This window comes from Rhinopithecus bieti, unplaced genomic scaffold (genome assembly GCF_001698545.2).
Source record: "Rhinopithecus bieti isolate Rb0 unplaced genomic scaffold, ASM169854v2 scaffold_947, whole genome shotgun sequence".
In the NCBI taxonomy this organism is placed as follows: domain Eukaryota; kingdom Metazoa; phylum Chordata; class Mammalia; order Primates; family Cercopithecidae; genus Rhinopithecus; species Rhinopithecus bieti.
In genome coordinates this window covers 2608276-2627129 of record NW_016803664.1, presented here as the reverse complement: position 1 = coordinate 2627129, position 18854 = coordinate 2608276, and the positions used below count along the sequence as shown (strand labels likewise).

The 18854-nt window shown below is 43.1% G+C and overlaps 1 protein-coding gene across 2 annotated transcripts in view; it reads left to right on the top strand.

Annotated features, from left to right (window-relative positions):
• Nucleotides 1-18854, top strand: part of MYZAP (myocardial zonula adherens protein) — a 99686-nt gene that overhangs the window by 39120 nt on the left and 41712 nt on the right. Inside the window, exons 7-11 of one of the 2 annotated variants that reach the window (XM_017896451.1) lie at nucleotides 1069-1194; nucleotides 2573-2701; nucleotides 7132-7211; nucleotides 8870-8975; nucleotides 15954-18006. In XM_017896451.1, the coding sequence (XP_017751940.1) occupies nucleotides 1069-1194; nucleotides 2573-2701; nucleotides 7132-7211; nucleotides 8870-8975; nucleotides 15954-16007 (495 nt within the window). In that variant the 3' untranslated portion in view covers nucleotides 16008-18006. Of the gene's footprint in view, nucleotides 1-1068; nucleotides 1195-2572; nucleotides 2702-7131; nucleotides 7212-8869; nucleotides 8976-15953; nucleotides 18007-18854 lie in introns of those variants that run through there. The other variant, XM_017896444.1, reaches the window with a different exon arrangement.

Genomic DNA, 18854 nt, shown 5'->3' with positions numbered 1-18854 from the left:
TCACTCTAGCCCACAGTTGCCTGTTTTAGAGACCGATGCTTGTTTTCATCTTGACAGTGGTGTTAAAAAGGTTTTTCCTACTCCTCCTATTTTACTCCCCAAATTAAAAATAAAAAAAAGCTTCAGGAACTCATGGTATGTCACATGACCTGGAGGCAGAGTGAATGGGCCTTCAGGGACAGAGGCCTTCCAGCGAGCTGTGCGTGCACTGCAAATGGAGCACATGCACACAGGGTCTCTCTCAGCTGGTGATAAGCTCTGTTCAGAATTTTCCAATCTGGGACTTCATGGTGCCAACACTTGCCCACTGATGAGAAGGGAGAAGTCAAGGGCATCAAGAGAGACTTGTCACATCTTGGAAATAAACATCATGTAACCTATTGAGGTTGAAGAATGTCTCCCTTTTCCAGAGTTTAGGTACGCAGCAAACTCAGCTGTCTGCAACAGGCAATAATTTGGAAGGAGGGGATGAGAGCAAACCTTCTGCAGCATAAAATCAATGGCGGGAAGTCTGTGTGTGAGGACGTGGCCTGGCAAACAGGAGGCACCAGCCACTACCAACCTAAGCCCTGCCCACCTGCAACTCCACTGACTTTTTCTCACTTCCTAAGCCAGGCCTGCTTCAGCACTAGGGGTGCCAGCTTAGTGTTCCCCATGATAGGCTGGAATGTTTCCAAAAGCAACATTTAGGAAAGCACAAAGGTGTGGAAAGGGTGAGTCCAGATTTCTCCTTTGAGCTTAGCTGGTCTTACTTAGAAACTGGCTTGGCCAATCCAACGAATGAGATTGCTTAGAGTTTCTACCTTTTGAAAGAGTCACTCATGTGGAGGATACCTTTGTCCTGAGCATGCCCCCAATATTCATGTGAAATGTCACTTTTTATTTTTCTGTGGCTCTGCTCACCCCTCTTCCTCCCTTTCCCTGTTAGGTCTTGCTGCGTCTCTGCTGTCGAACTCGGTGGATGGGCTCACTGCCTCTGTGAATCCCCACACGAAATGCACAGAGTGGAAGCCGCCAGCTCCCCTGGGCCCTGACAAAGCTGCCATTCTGAAATGAGTCTCTTTGTAGGTGGAATCGTCCCAAGAAGCCAATGCCGAGGTGATGCGAGAGATGACCAAGAAGCTGTACAGCCAGTATGAAGAGAAGCTGCAGGAAGAACAGAGGAAGCACAGTGCCGAGAAGGAGGCTCTTCTGGTGTGTGTGTTGTAGCTGCCGATGTAAACTAACCGGGAATTGTTGGTTCATTATTGGTGGTGATGTTTACTTAGTAGTGTTTATTCTTAGAGGTGGGTTAGTGGGCTAGGCCATGGGTAAGGGATCAAGGAATTATTCATCTGCTCATTCACTCCCCTCCCATCTTCCCCTCTGCCTTTTTTTTTTTTTTTTTTTTTTTTTTTGAGACGGAGTCTTGCTCTGTCACCCAGGCTGGAGTGCAGTGGCCGGATCTCAGCTCACTGCAAGCTCCGCCCCCCAGCCCCGGGGTTCACGCCATTCTCCTGCCTCAGCCTCCCGAGTAGCTGGGACTACAGGCGCCCGCCACCTCGCCCGGCTAGTGTTTTGTATTTTTAATAGAGACAGGGTTTCACCGTGTTAGCCAGGATGATCTGGATCTCCTGACCTCGTGATCCGCCCGTCTCGGCCTCCCAAAGTGCTGGGATTACAGGCTTGAGCCACCGCGCCCGGCCCCCCTCTGCCTTTATTCATCTCCGTCCCTGCTCAGAATAGCCTCTTGTCTCTGTCTCTAAATACACACCTTTTTCTAGCTCATCTGACAAGTTGCCAGCATCTGAACAGATCCTGGGCTTGCCTGCAGCTGTGCCCTCCCTTCCTCCCTCCATTTGCATCTCTCTACCTGAAATTTCCTCCTTCCCTGTCCTTGATCTTGCCTAAGCTCCCTAAAAGCCTTAAATGCCACACTCTCCATGCATGGAGTCTCTCCCAGTCGCGGAGCCAGAAGTGTTATCTGTCCTTAGGAAGCTCACTCTCTCTCTGCCTTTACTGTGGAATTCTTTTATACCTGCCATTAGAGTGGGCCTGTTTGTCTCACATCTTGGCTTTTCCAGGAGATTATAAGTTCCTGAAGGCAGGGACCCCATGTCTGGCTCATCTGTGTCCTTAGAGGCTTAATACATGTTCTGATGATTCACTGGGTTTTCTTGTTATTAATGAGCTGATGCATTGCATTATGGGAGAAGGATCTGGGAATTCTACATTCGATTCCAGATCTGGTTCTAATTCCCTTTACACTTCTGGCAAATACAATGACATTCCGAGTACCTACTCAATGTTATTAAACATTTATAGGCCTTTTTCACACCTGTTGGACATAAAGACTCAAGGGAAAAAAGGGGGAAAAAAGTAGTGAGGCCCATTAACCAGCCACATGATGTATCTTTATTCATAGGTGAGAACCAGAACCAGGAGGTTGAGTTCATGATCTGTGAGACACTTTCAGGTTCCGAGGTCATGTTTTAAAGAGAAATCATGATCTAGAAGGCCAGAGCTGCTTGGATTCTGATGAGTAGCCTCGGTACTCCAAGCCTGTACTTAGGAGAGTATATTTCTTTTGCAGGAAGAAACCAATAGTTTTCTGAAAGCGATTGAAGAAGCCAATAAAAAGATGCAAGCGGCAGAGATCAGCCTAGAGGAGAAAGACCAGAGGATCGGGGAGCTGGACAGGCTGATCGAGCGCATGGAAAAGGTAGGACACAGCGTTGGGCCTATTCCCCACTTGCCAAACTTTTCCCTGCAGGTCCATCTGAGGTACGAGAAGCCCTGGATATGGATTCCTCTCACCTCCTAAATTTGCGGATAAAAAAAAAAAAAGACAAAACTATAAAATAAAGTATAAGAAAGTCCAACAAAGTTCTAATTTTTTGGCTGGGTGCGGTGGCTCATGCCTGTAATCCCAGCACTTTGGGAGGCCGAGGTGGGTGGATCATGAGGTCAGGAGTTCAAGACCAGCCTGGCCAAGATGGTGAAACCCCGTCTCTACTAAAAAAATACAAAAAAATTAGCTAGGCGTGGTGGCAGGCGCCTGTAATCCCAGCTACTCTGGAGGCTGAGGCAGAGAATTGCTTAAACCTGGAGGGGCGAAGGTTGCAGTGAGCTGAGATCGCACCACTGCACTCCAGCCTGGGCGACAGAGCGAGACTCCGTCTCAAAAAAAAAAAAAGTTCTAATTTTTCCCATGGTAACTATTTTGATGCTTTTAAAATTTTACTTGTGAAATTCTTTAGAAAAATTAATATTTTAGCAGCCTCACTTTGCTGTTGTCCCAGGCGTGAACTTAGCTTATCCATTGAATTATCAAGCCCTATTTAGGTGTTACATCAACACAGCAACCCTGTTGTTTCTGGGGCATGTGTCTCAAGGGTTGGCTTTTCCTTGACACGCTGGGGACTTGAGGGAGTGGGGAGGCCCCATTTCTCTAGGCATGGTCAGCAGGCTGATGAGTGGGGTGGGGGGACTTGAGGAAGGCGGGAGTTCAGCTAGGATAATGAAGCCTGTCTAGAGAAAGGGAGGAGGCCAGGAATTAAGCAGGAAGTGGAGGAAAGGAGGAAGTGGTGGGAGAAAGGAAAGAGGAAAGGAAGGAAGAGAAGGAAGAGAAAGGATGGGCGACCTTTAGCAGGTGATGAGTGACTTCTGGACCCAGGAGTTCAGGGCTGAGGCTGTGGCTGGTTTCTGGGAATGGCTCCCTGGCTGCATATGAGCTTGCAGAGAGCAGTGACCTGCCAAGACCCTCACATTATTAGCACCCTGTGACTCATTCGGGATGCGGAGAATCTCCAATCTGATGATGGAGGCAGAGGAGGGGCAACAAGAGGAAGGTCACTGTCAGGCTTCATGTGATTCTGAGAAGAGGTCACCTGACCTCATGGTGTTTGCAGCATAAGCCCCTCTACTGTCCCCTAACAAGGCGAGGTGTCGCCACTATGGGAACTGCATTAAGTTCAGTACTTTGGAGCTTCAGAGCTCACTGGGTGCTTCTTTTTAGCTCTTTAGCTTTTTACTTCGGAGAGATGGGCAAACTAAAGAGTCAATTACAATCTTGCTTTTACCCCTGGAAAAACAGAATCCCATCTTTTATTGAAGAGTAGATGATTGGCTTAGTCAGGACTAACATTAGTATTGACCAGAGTGGGTAGTGGTGAAGATTGGGCAACAGTGGGCTTTCTAGAACTTGGGTGAGCTTCCTCCCACATTAGTGTCCTACAACAGCAGAAGATGTCAGTTAACTCGGATGCTGTCTCTCTGGGTGGCAGGTTTTTCTGCAGCATAAAGAAGCAAGGTGAACAAGCAGCATAGCAGGGTATGATTTTTCCAAACTCAGTCTCCATTTCTGTAAAATGCTGACAATGGTACTTCTTATTCTTAGGGCTTTTGTGAGCAATACATGAGAAAAATCCACGCCAAGTGCTAAGCGTGGTTCCTTGTATATAGTAAGGGTTCAATCATTTGTGGCTATGATTTCTACTTTGTTACAAGGTTGCCTAAGCGTCTACCCTCAGAGTCAGGTTGTTTTTAGCTTGACCCATTTTATGCTTATCTTCATTGTACTCTTGAGGTTCTGCAAGTTTCTTGTCTTTCCCCACTGATTTTCGCATGGAGCCCTCGTGTGGGGTGAATGGGTAGAGCCAGGAGGCTGGTCAGGCCAGCCCTCCCTGCCAGCATTTAGGAAACACAAAGCCTTCCTCAAGTGGTGTTGGCTTCTTCTTTAGTGATTGGAAATTTATTGTCCTTTCTCTAAATCTTCCTTTCCATTTAGGCTAGAGAAATGCTGTATTTATTGAGCTGAGATTAGATAGGCCAATTTATGCTGTTTCCTTTCCAGGGATAAATCTTTGAGAGCAGGAATCTGGCCAAACCCCTGTCTCACACTACGTGAACGGCACGTCCCTAGGCAGGGCTGTGGCAGTGTACGTATCCTGCTCTCGGTTTTGGATTTTGCTCAAGGACAAACCATGTGCTTTTGAATGGCTTCTCTGCCATATACCTTAGTTTATTGTTTCTCTTGTTGAGCATTGTATGTCAAACACCTTTTTTTCCTGATCAGTAAAAATCTTTTAAGGAGTGTTCTCTACCAGGGACCCTTCTGGGGAACAGATAATCTGGGCAGTGGTTTCACAGATGTTTACAAATGTAAGAAATATAGGCTGGGCACGGTGGCTCAAGCCTGTAATCCTAGCACTTTGGGAGGCCGAGACGGGCGGATCACGAGGTCAGGAGATGGAGACCATCCTGGCTAACACGGTGAAACCCCGTCTCTACTAAAACTACAAAAAACTAGCCGGGCGAGGTGGTGGGCGCCTGTAGTCCCAGCTACCCGTGAGGCTGAGGCAGGAGAATGGTGTGAACCCGGGAGGCGGAGCTTGCAGTGAGCTGAGATCGGGCCACAGCACTCCAGCCTGGGTGACAGAGCGAGACTCCGCCCCCCCTCCCCCCCGCAAAAAAACCAAACAAATGTAAGAAATAATTGTGCAGTGTACACTTAAGATTTGTTGTGCCTCAATTAAAAAAAAAACTGAATGTTGTAAGTGTGCTGTAAGTTAGACCTTGCTCTACTTTACGACAGCTTTTTTTTTTTTTTTTTTTTTTGGAGGGAGGCATTCACTTGTGAAAGCTTTTATCACTGTTATTTCAGGGCTAATGTAAAACTTCCAACCACATGGGGGCAGGAGGAACGTTCTGCTCAGGTCAGGCCATAAGAATGTGCATTTGCTGTAGAGATTTAAAAACAGTAGCAAAACCCCAGTCAAAGTTGATCTACCTTTGTTATTTTAAATATTTCAGTGATACACTCTTCCTGCTTGAGGTGGACTGTTTCCCCACCCCTTTGGCCTACCTCTTTGTATAACACTGCTTAGCTTCAAAGTTGTGGCAGTTAAATTTTCAAAGGATTTGCGTTTAATAATTTGGTAGAAAAGAGGTTTGGAATTTATGTAACTAGTAAGAATTTGCAGGGTAGAATTTCTGAACATAAAGATGAGGACCATTAGTTCTCAGAGAAGGACCTAAAGTAAAATAATCTCCCAATTAGTGAGTGGGATTTGGTAAACTTCCATTTTAAGGACATTTGTTACACTAACATCTGTAATGTATTTTTAGTGCAATTTCAGTTATGACGGGCACCATGTCTTTATGAACATTTTTCAGCTTTGTCCAAAGAAATGACTCCGGACTCCTTTTCTGGGCAAACTTCTAAATATACATAGATATAGCAAAGTGTACAAAGTGCACAGCATGGTGCATGTATGTTTCCTATTGCTACCATAGCAAATTTCCACAAGGTTAGTGGCTTAAAACAACACAAATGTATTATGTTACATTCCTAGAGGTCAGAAGTCCTAAAATCCAGGTGTTGGCAGAGCTGGATTCCTTTTGGAAGCTCTAGAAGGGAGTGCACTTCCCTGCCTTCTCTAACTTCTGGAGGCCACCTGTACTCCTCAGCTTGTGGCCCCCTCCTGCAGCTTCAGAGGCAGTAGCAGAGCATCTTCCGGGCTCCTTCCCTCTGATTCTAACCCTGCTGCCTCCTCCTTAGAAGGACCCAACTGGATAACCCAGGATCTCCCCATTTTAAGATCCTTAACTTAATCACATCTGCAGAGTTCCTTTCTCCATGTCAGATAACACATAGGATTCAGGAATTAGGACGTGGACATCTTTGGAGGGCCATTATTCTGACCACAACACATTTTTACAAGTGAATACACCTGTGTAAACACCACAGGTTAGAATATAGGATATTGCCAGAATTCCAGAGCCTCTTTTCTTGACGATTCAGAAAATAATAAAGAATTTTACAGTATGACAAGCCACCAATTTGAAGTATTGATTATCGTTATTTGGAGCTGTAAATTTTCACTGAGCCTGGGCCGATGGAATACTTTTAGAAAATAAATCGTGAATGGTTTTATTTGGGATGTTTGTCTCTGACCCATAAATATATCTATACATACACAGCAACTGACTTGGCAGTTTTGAGCGTTGTTTGGGCTTTGCTGAGCAGGTGTGTAAAAACCCAGGGGGTGTCATATAAACTTGGACTCCCTAGTGCTAGAATTGCTAAATAGACATTCTCTGTCGCACTTGGGATCCATTGATTAAAATATCAGTTTCTGTTTGTTTTAGGAACGTCATCAACTGCAACTTCAGCTCCTAGAACATGAAACAGAAATGTCTGGGGAGTTAACTGATTCTGACAAGGAAAGGTAAGACGTAATGCCTTTCGTCTTGTAATGGATTTAGGTTGTGGACATGCTGTGTTTTTATGGCCTCATTTGACCCTTGCATTTTCATTTGTGTGGTTGTCGCTTGTTACAGATTTAAGCATACGTGACATTGGGCTGATAGCTTCCAATATGGAGCAAGTTTCTTTGGAAGCCTCCAGCCACATCTTGCAGACCATGGCTGGTTGTTAGTGTAGTAGAACATGTCAAATACTTTTACAAGTGCAGAAGTTCAGTCTATTAATGTTCTCCATCGCCTTGAACTCCACAGGATGCACCTTGTTGATGAGAAAACTCATCAACTGTGACTAATACCATTTGCTTTGGAAACTAATTTTAAAACATCTTTCTTTGTTTCCAAACTTTGCTTAGTAAAACCTTGCATTGTCCTCTGGCTGTGAGTATATAAAACTCTGCATGAAAAGCGTGGTATAGTACACTGTCTGTTCTAGAAATCAAAAGGCAGAGAGGCCATTCAGGGGTCTCTAGTGAAGGAAAACAAGGTTGAGATGATTTGAGTGTTTCAGGCAAGTGACTTAACCTCCCTGAGTCTTGCTTGTGCAACATGGAAATTCATCTTTAAAGGGGGGGAACGGGTATGATGGTGCTAACGGTGCCCATCTCACTAGATTACTATTGTTAAGAGAACTGTTGGACTTGCTGCCTGCCAAATGGTATGTGCTGAAAAAATATCCATTTTTCCTTCCTCAGTTGCAATTTCAGAGTTTTCAAAGTTATATGAGGCTTGCTAATCTTTAACATAGTGCTGAGGCAGAGATGGGGCACGGGAAATAGACCACCAGACCCTTCCTGCAGTGCTCAGCCCCAGCGGCCCCAGAGAATTGAAGAGTCCAAGCAATGTTGGAGAATAATTTGTGCTGTTGTAAAACAAAAGTATGAAATGTCTTGTGATGTGGCTTGCTCTGTTTTGATGTAGAGAAGGTCTTTCAACTTGTCCCCCATTTGCCAAAAATAAAGGATATGTGGAGCAACTGTGATTCCACACTTTTTGGTACTCTGCCATTGATTTCAGATATTTTATTGTGTTGCTGGACCCCTTCTTTCCTGTCCCCGCATCAAAGTAATTTACTGGATGTTCCAATATTTTATTAATCCCAAAACAGAGAGCTTCTCATATCTGTAAATGGTGCAAAAAAAATGATCTCTCAGTCCCTGGAAAATAATGGTCATTGTATGGGATAAAACTTGCAAATGGGAACTTGAAAAATAATCCTGTGCTCCTTGGGTGTAGTAGTTTGTTGGTAATCACACTACTTCGTGTGGCCGTCACACAAAGTAAGAAGAATGGATCTTAGGGTTTGATTCCTTGTTCTTGGCAGTATTTTTAAATTTTTTTAAGTTTACATTTTTTTTTTTTTAAACCAAACCTTCCTCAAAAGATACATGTTTTCTATTTTTATTTTTTTGTGGAGATGAGGGTCTCAGCATGTTGCCCAGGCTGGTCTCAAACTCCTGGCCTCAAGCAATCCTCCTGCCTTGGCCTCTTGAAGTGTTGGGATTACAGGCATGAGCCGCCATGCCTGGCCCTCTTGGCGATATTCTTTAAAGCTGTGACTGTTGCTACTGCTGTTGCCGCTTTGGTTTAAGACTCATTTGCTTTTTTCTCCTATTTGTGTTAGGTATCAGCAGTTGGAGGAGGCATCAGCCAGCCTCCGTGAGCGGATCAGACACCTAGATGACATGGTGCATTGCCAGCAGAAGAAAGTCAAGCAGATGGTCGAGGAGGTAAGCATCTGTAAAAGGTCACAGACCTGGGATTGCTTCCCGTGGTGGGGAAGGATCCCCAGAACAAGTCTGCCTTGCCATTCCGTTTCCTGTGGCTCACAAGCCGAGGTGCTTGGGCCACTGCCATCTAGGCCCGGAGTGGGATTTCCCCACATGTCCCCCATGGACTGGTGATGATGCCCCTAAAAGAGGGATCTCCTCAGGTCAAAGGATTACAGTTAAGAAAGCTGAAAAGTGCAGTTCCTAAACTCACCCACTGTCAAAGGACAGTGATAGCCTGCGTGAGTACCCACAGCTCAGGGGACCCAAGGGGGTGATGGGAAGGGTCAGTTTAGCCCAGGTCCCTGCACTGCCTCCATAGCCATCCGTCTCTCTCTCTCTCTCGGCTGCCATTCTTGTCCTTTTTCTTTTTCTGGGTGTATCTTTCCTTCCCTTTCCTTGTCTGTTTCTCTCTTTTTTCTCCCTCCTTCCTCATTCTCTTCTCCCACTCCTGTTTCTTCTTCCTTTTCCTTTACCACCATCCTTTCTCTCCTGTCTCTGGAACAGGAAACCAAGCTATACAGTTACTGTATGGGCATAGTTTACTATTCTCTTTTTTCTAAATGAAAAAAATGGGTAAGTTGAACTTTTGTATTTCTCTAAGAGGAACAATTTTTTTTTAACTTGTGTCAATGTAATCTGCCTCTCTTGTGGTGATGTTCCAAAGAAGAAAGTCCGTGCGGTGTAAAGCTAATCACATATTATTGTAGTTTTCTTCTTGCTCAATTGAATAATCCGATGGAAAATCTGATAGAAAAGAGCAGTTAGTACTAATAGGGTTATAAGAATTCCCTTGAGTCTAATTTTCTAACTTGCAAAGAAAAGGTTTCAATTTAATTAAATATTTGGTTGGCAGTAGAAAAATGAAAAAACATTTTCCTTATATTAAGCACTACTTTAAAAAGTTATGTTTTATTAATGAATTATTAAAATTAAAAGCATATCTACTTTTAATCATGTACATTACAGATAAATGGAAGATTAAAAATATATCTATTTTATTAATCTCTAATATATTGGAGATACTAATGTTGTGGGGTTAAGGTCAGAGAAATGTGAGAATGGGAAGGGGCATCTTTTTTTATTGTGTGTGGGACAGACATACACATTAAATAAAAGTTTGTCCGTAAATGAGAAGTGCAGTTATACTGTGTTGAATCATGTACATCTTATATTGGTTCACACACAAGTTTCTGGGGAGCAGTGACCTCGTGATCCGCCCGTCTCGGCCTCCCAAAGTGCTGGGATTACAGGCTTGAGCCACCGCACCCGGCCCCCTTGAGTCTAATTTTCTAACTTGCAAAGAAAAGGTTTCAATTTAATTAAATATTTGGTTGGCAGTAGAAAATGAAAAAACATTTTCCTTATATTAAGCACTACTTTAAAAGTTATGTTTTATTAATGAATTATTAAAATTAAAAGCATATCTACTTTTAATCATGTACATTACAGATAAATGGAAGATTAAAATATATCTATTTTATTAATCTCTAATATATTGGAGATACTAATGTTGTGGGGTTAAGGTCAGAGAAATGTGAGAATGGGAAGGGGCATCTTTTTTTATTGTGTGTGGGACAGACATACACATTAAATAAAAGTTTGTCCGTAAATGAGAAGTGCAGTTATACTATGTTGAATCATGTACATCTTATATTGGTTCACACACAAGTTTCTGGGGAGCAGTGGAATAGCAGAGGAAGCCATGCATGCACCTTTGCAATCCTTTTGTGCATCCAGGCAGGAGCACTGCCCATGACAGTAAGGGGGAGGGAGATCCTGCCCTATCGTCAACATTAGGTAGATGTCAGGAGTGTGTTTTCCAAGGAAAAGCATCGCTTTGCCACAATTAGCATCTCAGTGAGCCTTGGCTGTTGGCGCATAGTTTTTCTGCTTTTGAATTTCACACCCACGAAGCCTGGGGCAAGGGCATCCCTTATTTTCCTCCACGTGAGTCTCTAACTGTGGGTACTACATTTCTCCCACCTCACCACAGGGGGGTGTCTGTGTCGTTCTTGTATCCAATCATTAGAGAACTATTGAATAAAACCTCATACTGGTTGGCTTCTGATTCATTTAAACCCTTACCTGTAAGAGGTTAAGGCTGTACCAGAATCAGAGACACTTGTTTTTTTAAAAGACGCTTTCAAAGAAGTTTAGAATTCTCCTAACCTACTTCCAGAATATAACTAACATACCAGTTTGAAAGAAGTGAAGGAGTACACACACACATAGAGATGTATATACACATACAAATGTGTATATAAAGGGATGCATATAAAGATCACTGTCCATGCTTTGCTTTTTTCTACCTGTGGTTTCATATCTTCCAGATAAGCTTCTGTAAGCTTTGATGTGGTCTGTGGTCTGGAAGGTGCAGTCATTGGAATGAAATCACCAGCTAAAATTTAGGATGCTATCAGAGTTAGCACCCCCTAGGGGCTGTTTAGCCACCACCACCAACATGAACAAAAAAAGAGAGAGACACTTTTATTCCTAATAATTTTACTGCCTGATTTAGAAAGTTTGTGTTTGCCCAGCATACTACATTAACTTATATAAGAAAAGGATAGCTTAAAAAATCTCAATTGCTATAGCCATTTATGTGAATACATTTTTTAAGAAGTTAGAAACATGGTCAAGGAGGATGGACAGATGAGCACATTCAGAAGAGCAAGCCCAGGTTGGAAAAGAGTTGAGAACCCGAGTAATTCAGGGAACTGGGGAAGACATGCCCGAGGTGGGATGAGAGCTGAATTCACATCTTAGAAAACATAAGGGAATATGTTTTTGTTTTGTATTGTGAAAGAAGGCCAGGCCAGAACCACTGGGTGACGCTTTCAAAGAGGCAAAATGCAGCTCTTCATTCAAAGCAAAGAAAATATTTCTAGTCCTGGCTGCATTGATAAGGCATTTAGCCCTTCATCATGAGTACATTCCTTACAAAGTAAGAAGCTGATTTAGAAGTTCTCTAGTGTTCCTCCACAAATTCTGTGTTCTATATAACCTTAAAGACTGTTTGGAGGAAGTCTGGTAACTTCAGTTAAGTGTTCATCATACAAAGAATTCTCTACTGTTTACTATGCTGTGCCTGTTTTTATGAGCTCAGCCTTATGATTATGTTGCATAATGAGCAAAATCAGCAGAGTCGTAACTAAATCACTTCAGCTCACTTGGAGCAAATTTTGAAAAATCCAGACTACTGAATTGGTCACTTGTGAAATTAATCTTGAAATCTGACTCTAGAAGAGAACTATGTTTTCATCTGTGAACTCCGGCTCCCCAGGCATATAGGCAGCCTTTAAGTGTAGTGGATGTTAGGGACCCTTTTTCTTCCCTCACGTGGGTCTGGAAGCTCGTCTTCATCATAGCCTCACTTTCACCATGGATGGGAGTCTCGCCTTCATCCGTTGTTGGTATCATTTTCACCATAATGTCCATGAGGAAACTTAGTTTTTTTAGATGATGGGCTTCTTTTGTTTAGCTCAAAATGTCCAGGTATTACTACTGAGATCCTTGGGAATCCTTAAATGTTAAGCACCATGTTTCTTCTCACCTCAGTGGAATATCTTTGTATCATAGTAATAATAAATAATAAGATAACAAATAATAAAAAGTAGCTGGTCCAGGTTTTGTCATCCTTAGCTCAATAATGACTTGATTTCTATGGTGGGAGACAGTAGGACTTGTACTATGTAGGAAGGGCTCATGGTGGGGGTGAGCCCTTTTGAAATGAAGGATTAGTACATATCTTACGGGGTCAAGTTCATTGAGAAGACAACGCAAAGCATCTTCTGTAAAATGTGGGGCCAAGTACCTCTCACTAGGCTAGGTCTTTCTACTGAATTAAGTCTCCTTCTGTCATGGATGTCAGGGGATTGGGGATCTCCCCGATTACTAGTTCTTCCAGCTGATTCTGGCTTTGATAAAAATGAAAAAACAAAGCCAAAAAAGCCCCACGTGTGCCTCTTATAGTCAGAAAATACAGAGAAATGCCGAGGGATTGGAAAGAAAAAGCCCTCAAGAGGAAATTAATTCAGTCATCCATTCAGGAGATACCCACTGGCACCCACTTCGTGCTGGGGCTGGGTACACAGTGGGGAGTCATGCAGACATGGGCCCTGCTGGCATGGATCTTACCCACTGGTATCACCCGAGTTCCAGGGTAGTCTTGCCTTTGGGCTTTATTATCCTGTTGAAAAGCCTTGTTGGGATTGGTCTTTGGTCTCGAATCAAGCTGCATTCTTTAGATTGCCAGGAAAGGCACCGGGAGAGCTGAGAGGAGTAAAAAGTGAGAGAGCATCCTGAGGCCCCCACAATGCCCCTCTGCTCACACAACTTTGAGTGTGACTTCTTCGGTCCATAGAGTCATTCACACCCTCTTTACCTGCTATCACCATGGCTCGCCTGCTGCCAACCAAAGCAGCTCTCCTGCCAAGGGGAAAGTGGTCTGGAGGAAAAAATAAATTATTTGCCTTCCAAGAGGGTGGGTTTACATTTTTACCAATGGGCAGGGATATTATTCAGCTGAAGGAACAGTAATTTCTTAAGAGATTTTGTTTTTAGCTATTACCCAGTACAGCCATTAGGCATCCTTTCATTTTATCATGTCTTTCTTTTGATTTCCCATTGCCACTTGTGATATAGGAAATATTTCTTCCAACAGGGTCTGAAGGGAGTTTCTTTTCATTTGCAGAGGAGGCATTTTCTTTAGACTTCTTTTGCTGAAAGCAATCGCACTCTACCCCACTTTGCTATAATTGAGATGTTTAATAAGTGCAAAGGTGCAAGGAATTGATTTTCTCAGTGCTTCGCCACCCAAGCTGCTCATTGGAATCACCTGGGGAGCTTTAAGACATGCCTGAACCTGGCAGATGGGATGGAGGCAGACTGAGCCCTGGGTTTTGTTTTGTTTTGAAAACTCTACAAGTGATTCTAATATGTAGCCAGGATTGAGAATCGCTATCCTGGATTCTCAGAGCAGTGGCCTGGCTCTCCTTGCTGGGTTTCATGTTCATGCATTTGGCCAGCATCCCTCAGAAGCTCCTATGCCTGAGGTAGGAAGCTGCTGGTGAACTCAGCATAGGAAGGGCTCAACAGAAAGCAAGCCAGGGAGACAGTCACCAGGGACCAGGAGCACAGAAGTGAGAAAGCTGGTCCAAGTATGTGATTCTCTGGGCACTGTCAGGGGACCTTCACTTCTTGCCATCCCCTGGTCCTGGGAGGATTCTGTGACAGCTCACTCTTTTTTTATTTTTAATTTTGTTTTAGAGACAAAGTCTTGCCCTATTGCTCAGGCTGGAGTGCAGTGGTGCAGTCATAACTTTCTGCAGCCTCCAGCACCTGGGGTCAAGTGATCCTCCCCACTCAACCTCCCAAATAGGTGGGACTATAGGCACGTGCACCCACGCCCAGCTAATTTTTGTATTATTATTATTATTTTTCATATAGAGACAGGGTTTTGCTATGTTGTTCAGCTGGTCTTCCAACTCCTGGCCTCTAGCAATCTTCCCATCTTGGCTTCTCAAAGTGTTGGATTACAGGCGTGAGCCACAACACCTGGCCTGACAGCCTAATCTTAATGGCTGTACTGGCCTGGTGGTATCCAGATAATACAAACTTCCCAAAGGCTATTTAGACCCATCTAGAGAGATGTTTCTAAGGTGGGATGAGGTACACTTGTTAAACAGATAATAGAAACTTAAAGGGACAGAATCCAATCCACCTAAGTCCTTGAAAGCTGGACTACCACGAACAGAGACTAAGAGTGATTCTCATGGATCCTGTTCCAACTGTGCATGTATGCACATGTCTGCCTCGCCCTGGTTTAAATTATTCACTTCTGTCTATAAAGAAGACATTATACTTGGCCACATGGTATCCCTTTAGAAAGAGAAGAAAAACATCTTGGTAAAATAGTTATATTAACAACGACCACTTCTCAAGTTCAAGGCAAAGCAGAATATTATTGTGTTCCTAAGGAATGCTTTCGAAAGTATTTAATGGTCATCTCTTTGATTTTTTTAAAGAGTGACGCTGTAGTCATAATGCAGCAGTTCCTTGGGGGAAACAAACTGGATCAGGGAGAATAGATGAGTAATAACTCTTCAGAGAGTTGAGGCTTTGAGTATCTGGCTGTCTAGCCAGTTGGCCAAACAAGGCTTTACGTTACTAGTCCCTAAATCCACATGCACCTGCAGTTAGAGACCTTTATGTGTATACAACGAAAGATGGCCTAGAAAAATAGCAACGAGCATGGACTTTAGCATCAGACAAACCTGATTTATTTATAACTAATAAAGTTATTAGTTTCCTTGTCTATAAAATAGGGTTAATAATAGTATCTACCCAATTTTTTGTAAGAGTTCAATGAGATGACATGTATAAAATGCACAGCATGTTAATTGGATCATAAGAAATAGTAAATATTAGTGGCTGTTATTATTACCACCAGTAAATGGGTTCTTGCTGTGTATACCTAAAGTTAAGTGAATTAAAAGCAAAAGTAGCTATGTTGATTTCCTGACCAATGCAAAGGGCTGCCTTTCATCTTTCCCTTTGGGAGTTTTGTTGGCCACATTCAATCTTTGGGTATACTTCTCTCTGCTCTTTTGTGCTCTGTGCTGTTTTCTAGCTTAGCCATCAGTCTCTTGACAAGAATATTTATACAAAAAGCAATTTTTAAAATTTAAATTTTCTTCATCACAGATATCTTCCATTTTTACGTGGTTCAGTCATTTGCTGGCACACGATTTAATTTAAAACTGTTGTGTGGCGTGCTGAAATGTGCCACACATGAAAGCACACTTCTGCTAAATGCCCTGTGTTTAGAGAATTTCAAGTACTTTTCATAATTTGTAATTAGACAAATGGGGGTAGGGGAAAGGAGCCATAGCACCGAGCCCACAAACCTAATCCACTCAATTGAACTGTCTCCAGATCATGTCGCACGAACTCTTCTCCAGATTTAGTCTCCGGCTCTTTGGAAGATGATAAATTGGTAGCCTGCTCTGGGTTGGAAGCGATTCCTTTATTGTTCGTGATTAGAAGAACACTTGTACACTCTCTGCTGGAAAGAGGTGGTATTTTTCTATGATGAGCCAATGAACAAAACAGGAAGGACATATTATTGAAAGGAAAATTTGACCATGTGGGGCTCTTGTTTGTGAAAACACCCACATACTGTCACCCTGACTTGTACAGCCTCAAACTGCAGAGTCAAGAGAACTCACAGATCCACAGAATATTTTTAGGAACTTGAGTGGACATCGAAGAAGGAACTGCAATGAAAAAGACTACTGTAAAACCTTTCAGAAAGTTCCAGGTGGAGGCTTGGAAGATGAATCCTTACTTACGGAAAAGCTGCCAAAGACATCTGCTAAGGAGATGGGAAGAGAGCTTGAAGAATGTTAGTGCTCTGGGAAGGAAGTGCTCCCACCAGATCACCCCCCAGAAAGTACAGAAGCAGCCAGGTGTCCGTGTGGTTTGGTTCTATTTGTATATAGGAGGTGGCCCTGAAGGTGTCCTTTCTGAATGGATATCAATACTTATCTTAGGACCCTTCTAAGAGGAGTTTAGCTTGCTTCTATCACCATCAGCATTTTGCCTGAATTGGTTCAACCAATTTCACGAAAAGGAGTGTATCTGATAAAGAGAAATCTATGTGACTGAAATATGTTGAACTGAAACATCCTTCATATATGCTTTATTTTTACAGAGGTCTCTCTTGAGATTGCTGCAGGCATTGGTGTTTTATCAGAACATGACAGTTTTGCTGAGAACTAGCAGTAGTAGCTGCAGTCATAGCAATGGGTGGCATGAGTCTACTTAAGCTGGGAGACTGGGCTCGTGGAGTGAGTGCGTTCAGAGGCCCAGTGTCCCTCAGATGTTGGCTAGTTCTCCACTCTACTGCTCCTTCACGAAGATGCTTTCTTGCTAATATTTGCCTTTGCTTTCATTTAGATGCTTCTGCCCAGCGTAAGCAAGGAGGGAGGGGATGGGAAAGAAGCAGATGAACACTTCTCTGCATTAGTAATTAATTGTTAATATTGTTCACCTGTGCACGGTGCTGTGTTTAGACACAGATCCCCAGATACGATGCTGGGTATTCAGACTTCCACTAGAGAGACAGAGGCAGATTTGAGAATCTCATCTGGATGTTAGCTTAGTGTTGTTACCTACACTGCTTTTGCGGGATACCTTTATTGCTGTAATGTTTTTCTAAGTCACTGGCGTTTGTTCTAGCAGCATTGATTCATTACCAAGTTTTTAAAAAGGAAATAATTAAGAAAATGCAATGACCTTTAGAGCAAATGGGTCACCTATGTGAGTCCCGCTTTCAGGGTAGTGTGCTTTCTTCTGCTTTTAGAGTTTCTTTTCTCTTTTGGGCTACGAACAGTACCTGGGGGCCAGGCAGGCCTTATTCTGGAGCAGATAGTGAGTGAGGTTCCTGGAGTACTGCATAGCCTGAGAGTGCCTTCTAAGTGGATGCCCTCCACGCCTCCTGCACTTGGCCCTGGCACTGGGTCCTAGGCTCATTGTTGATCTTCTTAGATCTGGGTTCCTTGCATCGCAGGACCTACCTCAACCTGCTCTTGTCTGCCTTTGCTGTGTGCCCCTCAATTCACCTCTTTCCTGCCTGTACTGTGATACAGGTGAACTTGACTTACTCCTTGTCAAACCTGAGTCATATGCTCAAATCCTGCCCCGCCACCGCTTTCTTCCCTTAACTGGATCCTTAGCCTTGGACTCCAAGGCTGTAGCTCTGTCTCATGGCCACTCACACCCCACCCAAAGGAGGTGCTACTCAAAAGTTTGAGGCAGGAGTGATTTATCGTAAATGACAATGTTATAGTTTCTAATTCTAGTGTTAAACATGGTATTATTCACTTATTTATTTTAAAATCTTAGACACTTTATCTAAAATGTCAATTTTTAGAAGGTATCAGAGCACAATTGTGGCAGCCATTTTTCTGTATGTATTGTATGTATTTAAAAAACAGCTTTACTTTATGACAGGTATTGGTTACTGTATTCACAGTATAAATTGTCTTTTCAAGGGAAAAGATATTTTCTTTGGAAATGTTGTTGAACCTATGTTCTCTTTATTGAAATTGTTCTAATTGACTTTGAACTGTTTCTTGGACACCTGGTGCCCAGTTTCTGGCCATAGACACTATGTGAGGCTAAGTAATTCATGTTTCAGGTCACTACCAGTCACGAATGCTTCTCTCATTCCAAGGCTATGCATATGGATATCACATTCCCATGTCACTCATCTCTGGAAGGTATTATTTGCACAGTTTTTTAAGCATGGGAAACTGAGGCTTAGAGTCTTAAAAAATAAGTAGCTGGCAGTCTCTCAGCAAATAATGACGGTGCTGCACTCCACACCCAGATTTGTGACTCCAAAACTAGCCTTTGTTCTTTTTTTTGTGTTACTTTTAATTGGAAAAAATTTTAAATTGCAAAAGTTGTAGAGAATGATAAAAAACAAAACCCATGTACCCTCTTCTAGGATTAACAAATGTTGCCATTTTGACACATTTGTTCCTGATTTTTTTTTTTTTTTTTTTTTGAGACGGAGTCTCGCTCTGTGGCCCAGGCTGGAGTGCAGTGGCCGGATCTCAGCTCACTGCAAGCTCCGCCTCCCGGGTTCACACCATTCTCCTGCCTCAGCCTCCTTAGTAACTGGGACTACAGGCACATGCTACCACACTCGGCTAATTTTTCTGCATTTTCAGTAGAGATGGGGTTTCACCGTATTAGCCAGGATGGTCTCAATCTCCTGACTGATTTGTTTTTCTAAGACCACCAGAGTGGGCACAAAAGAACCAGCAA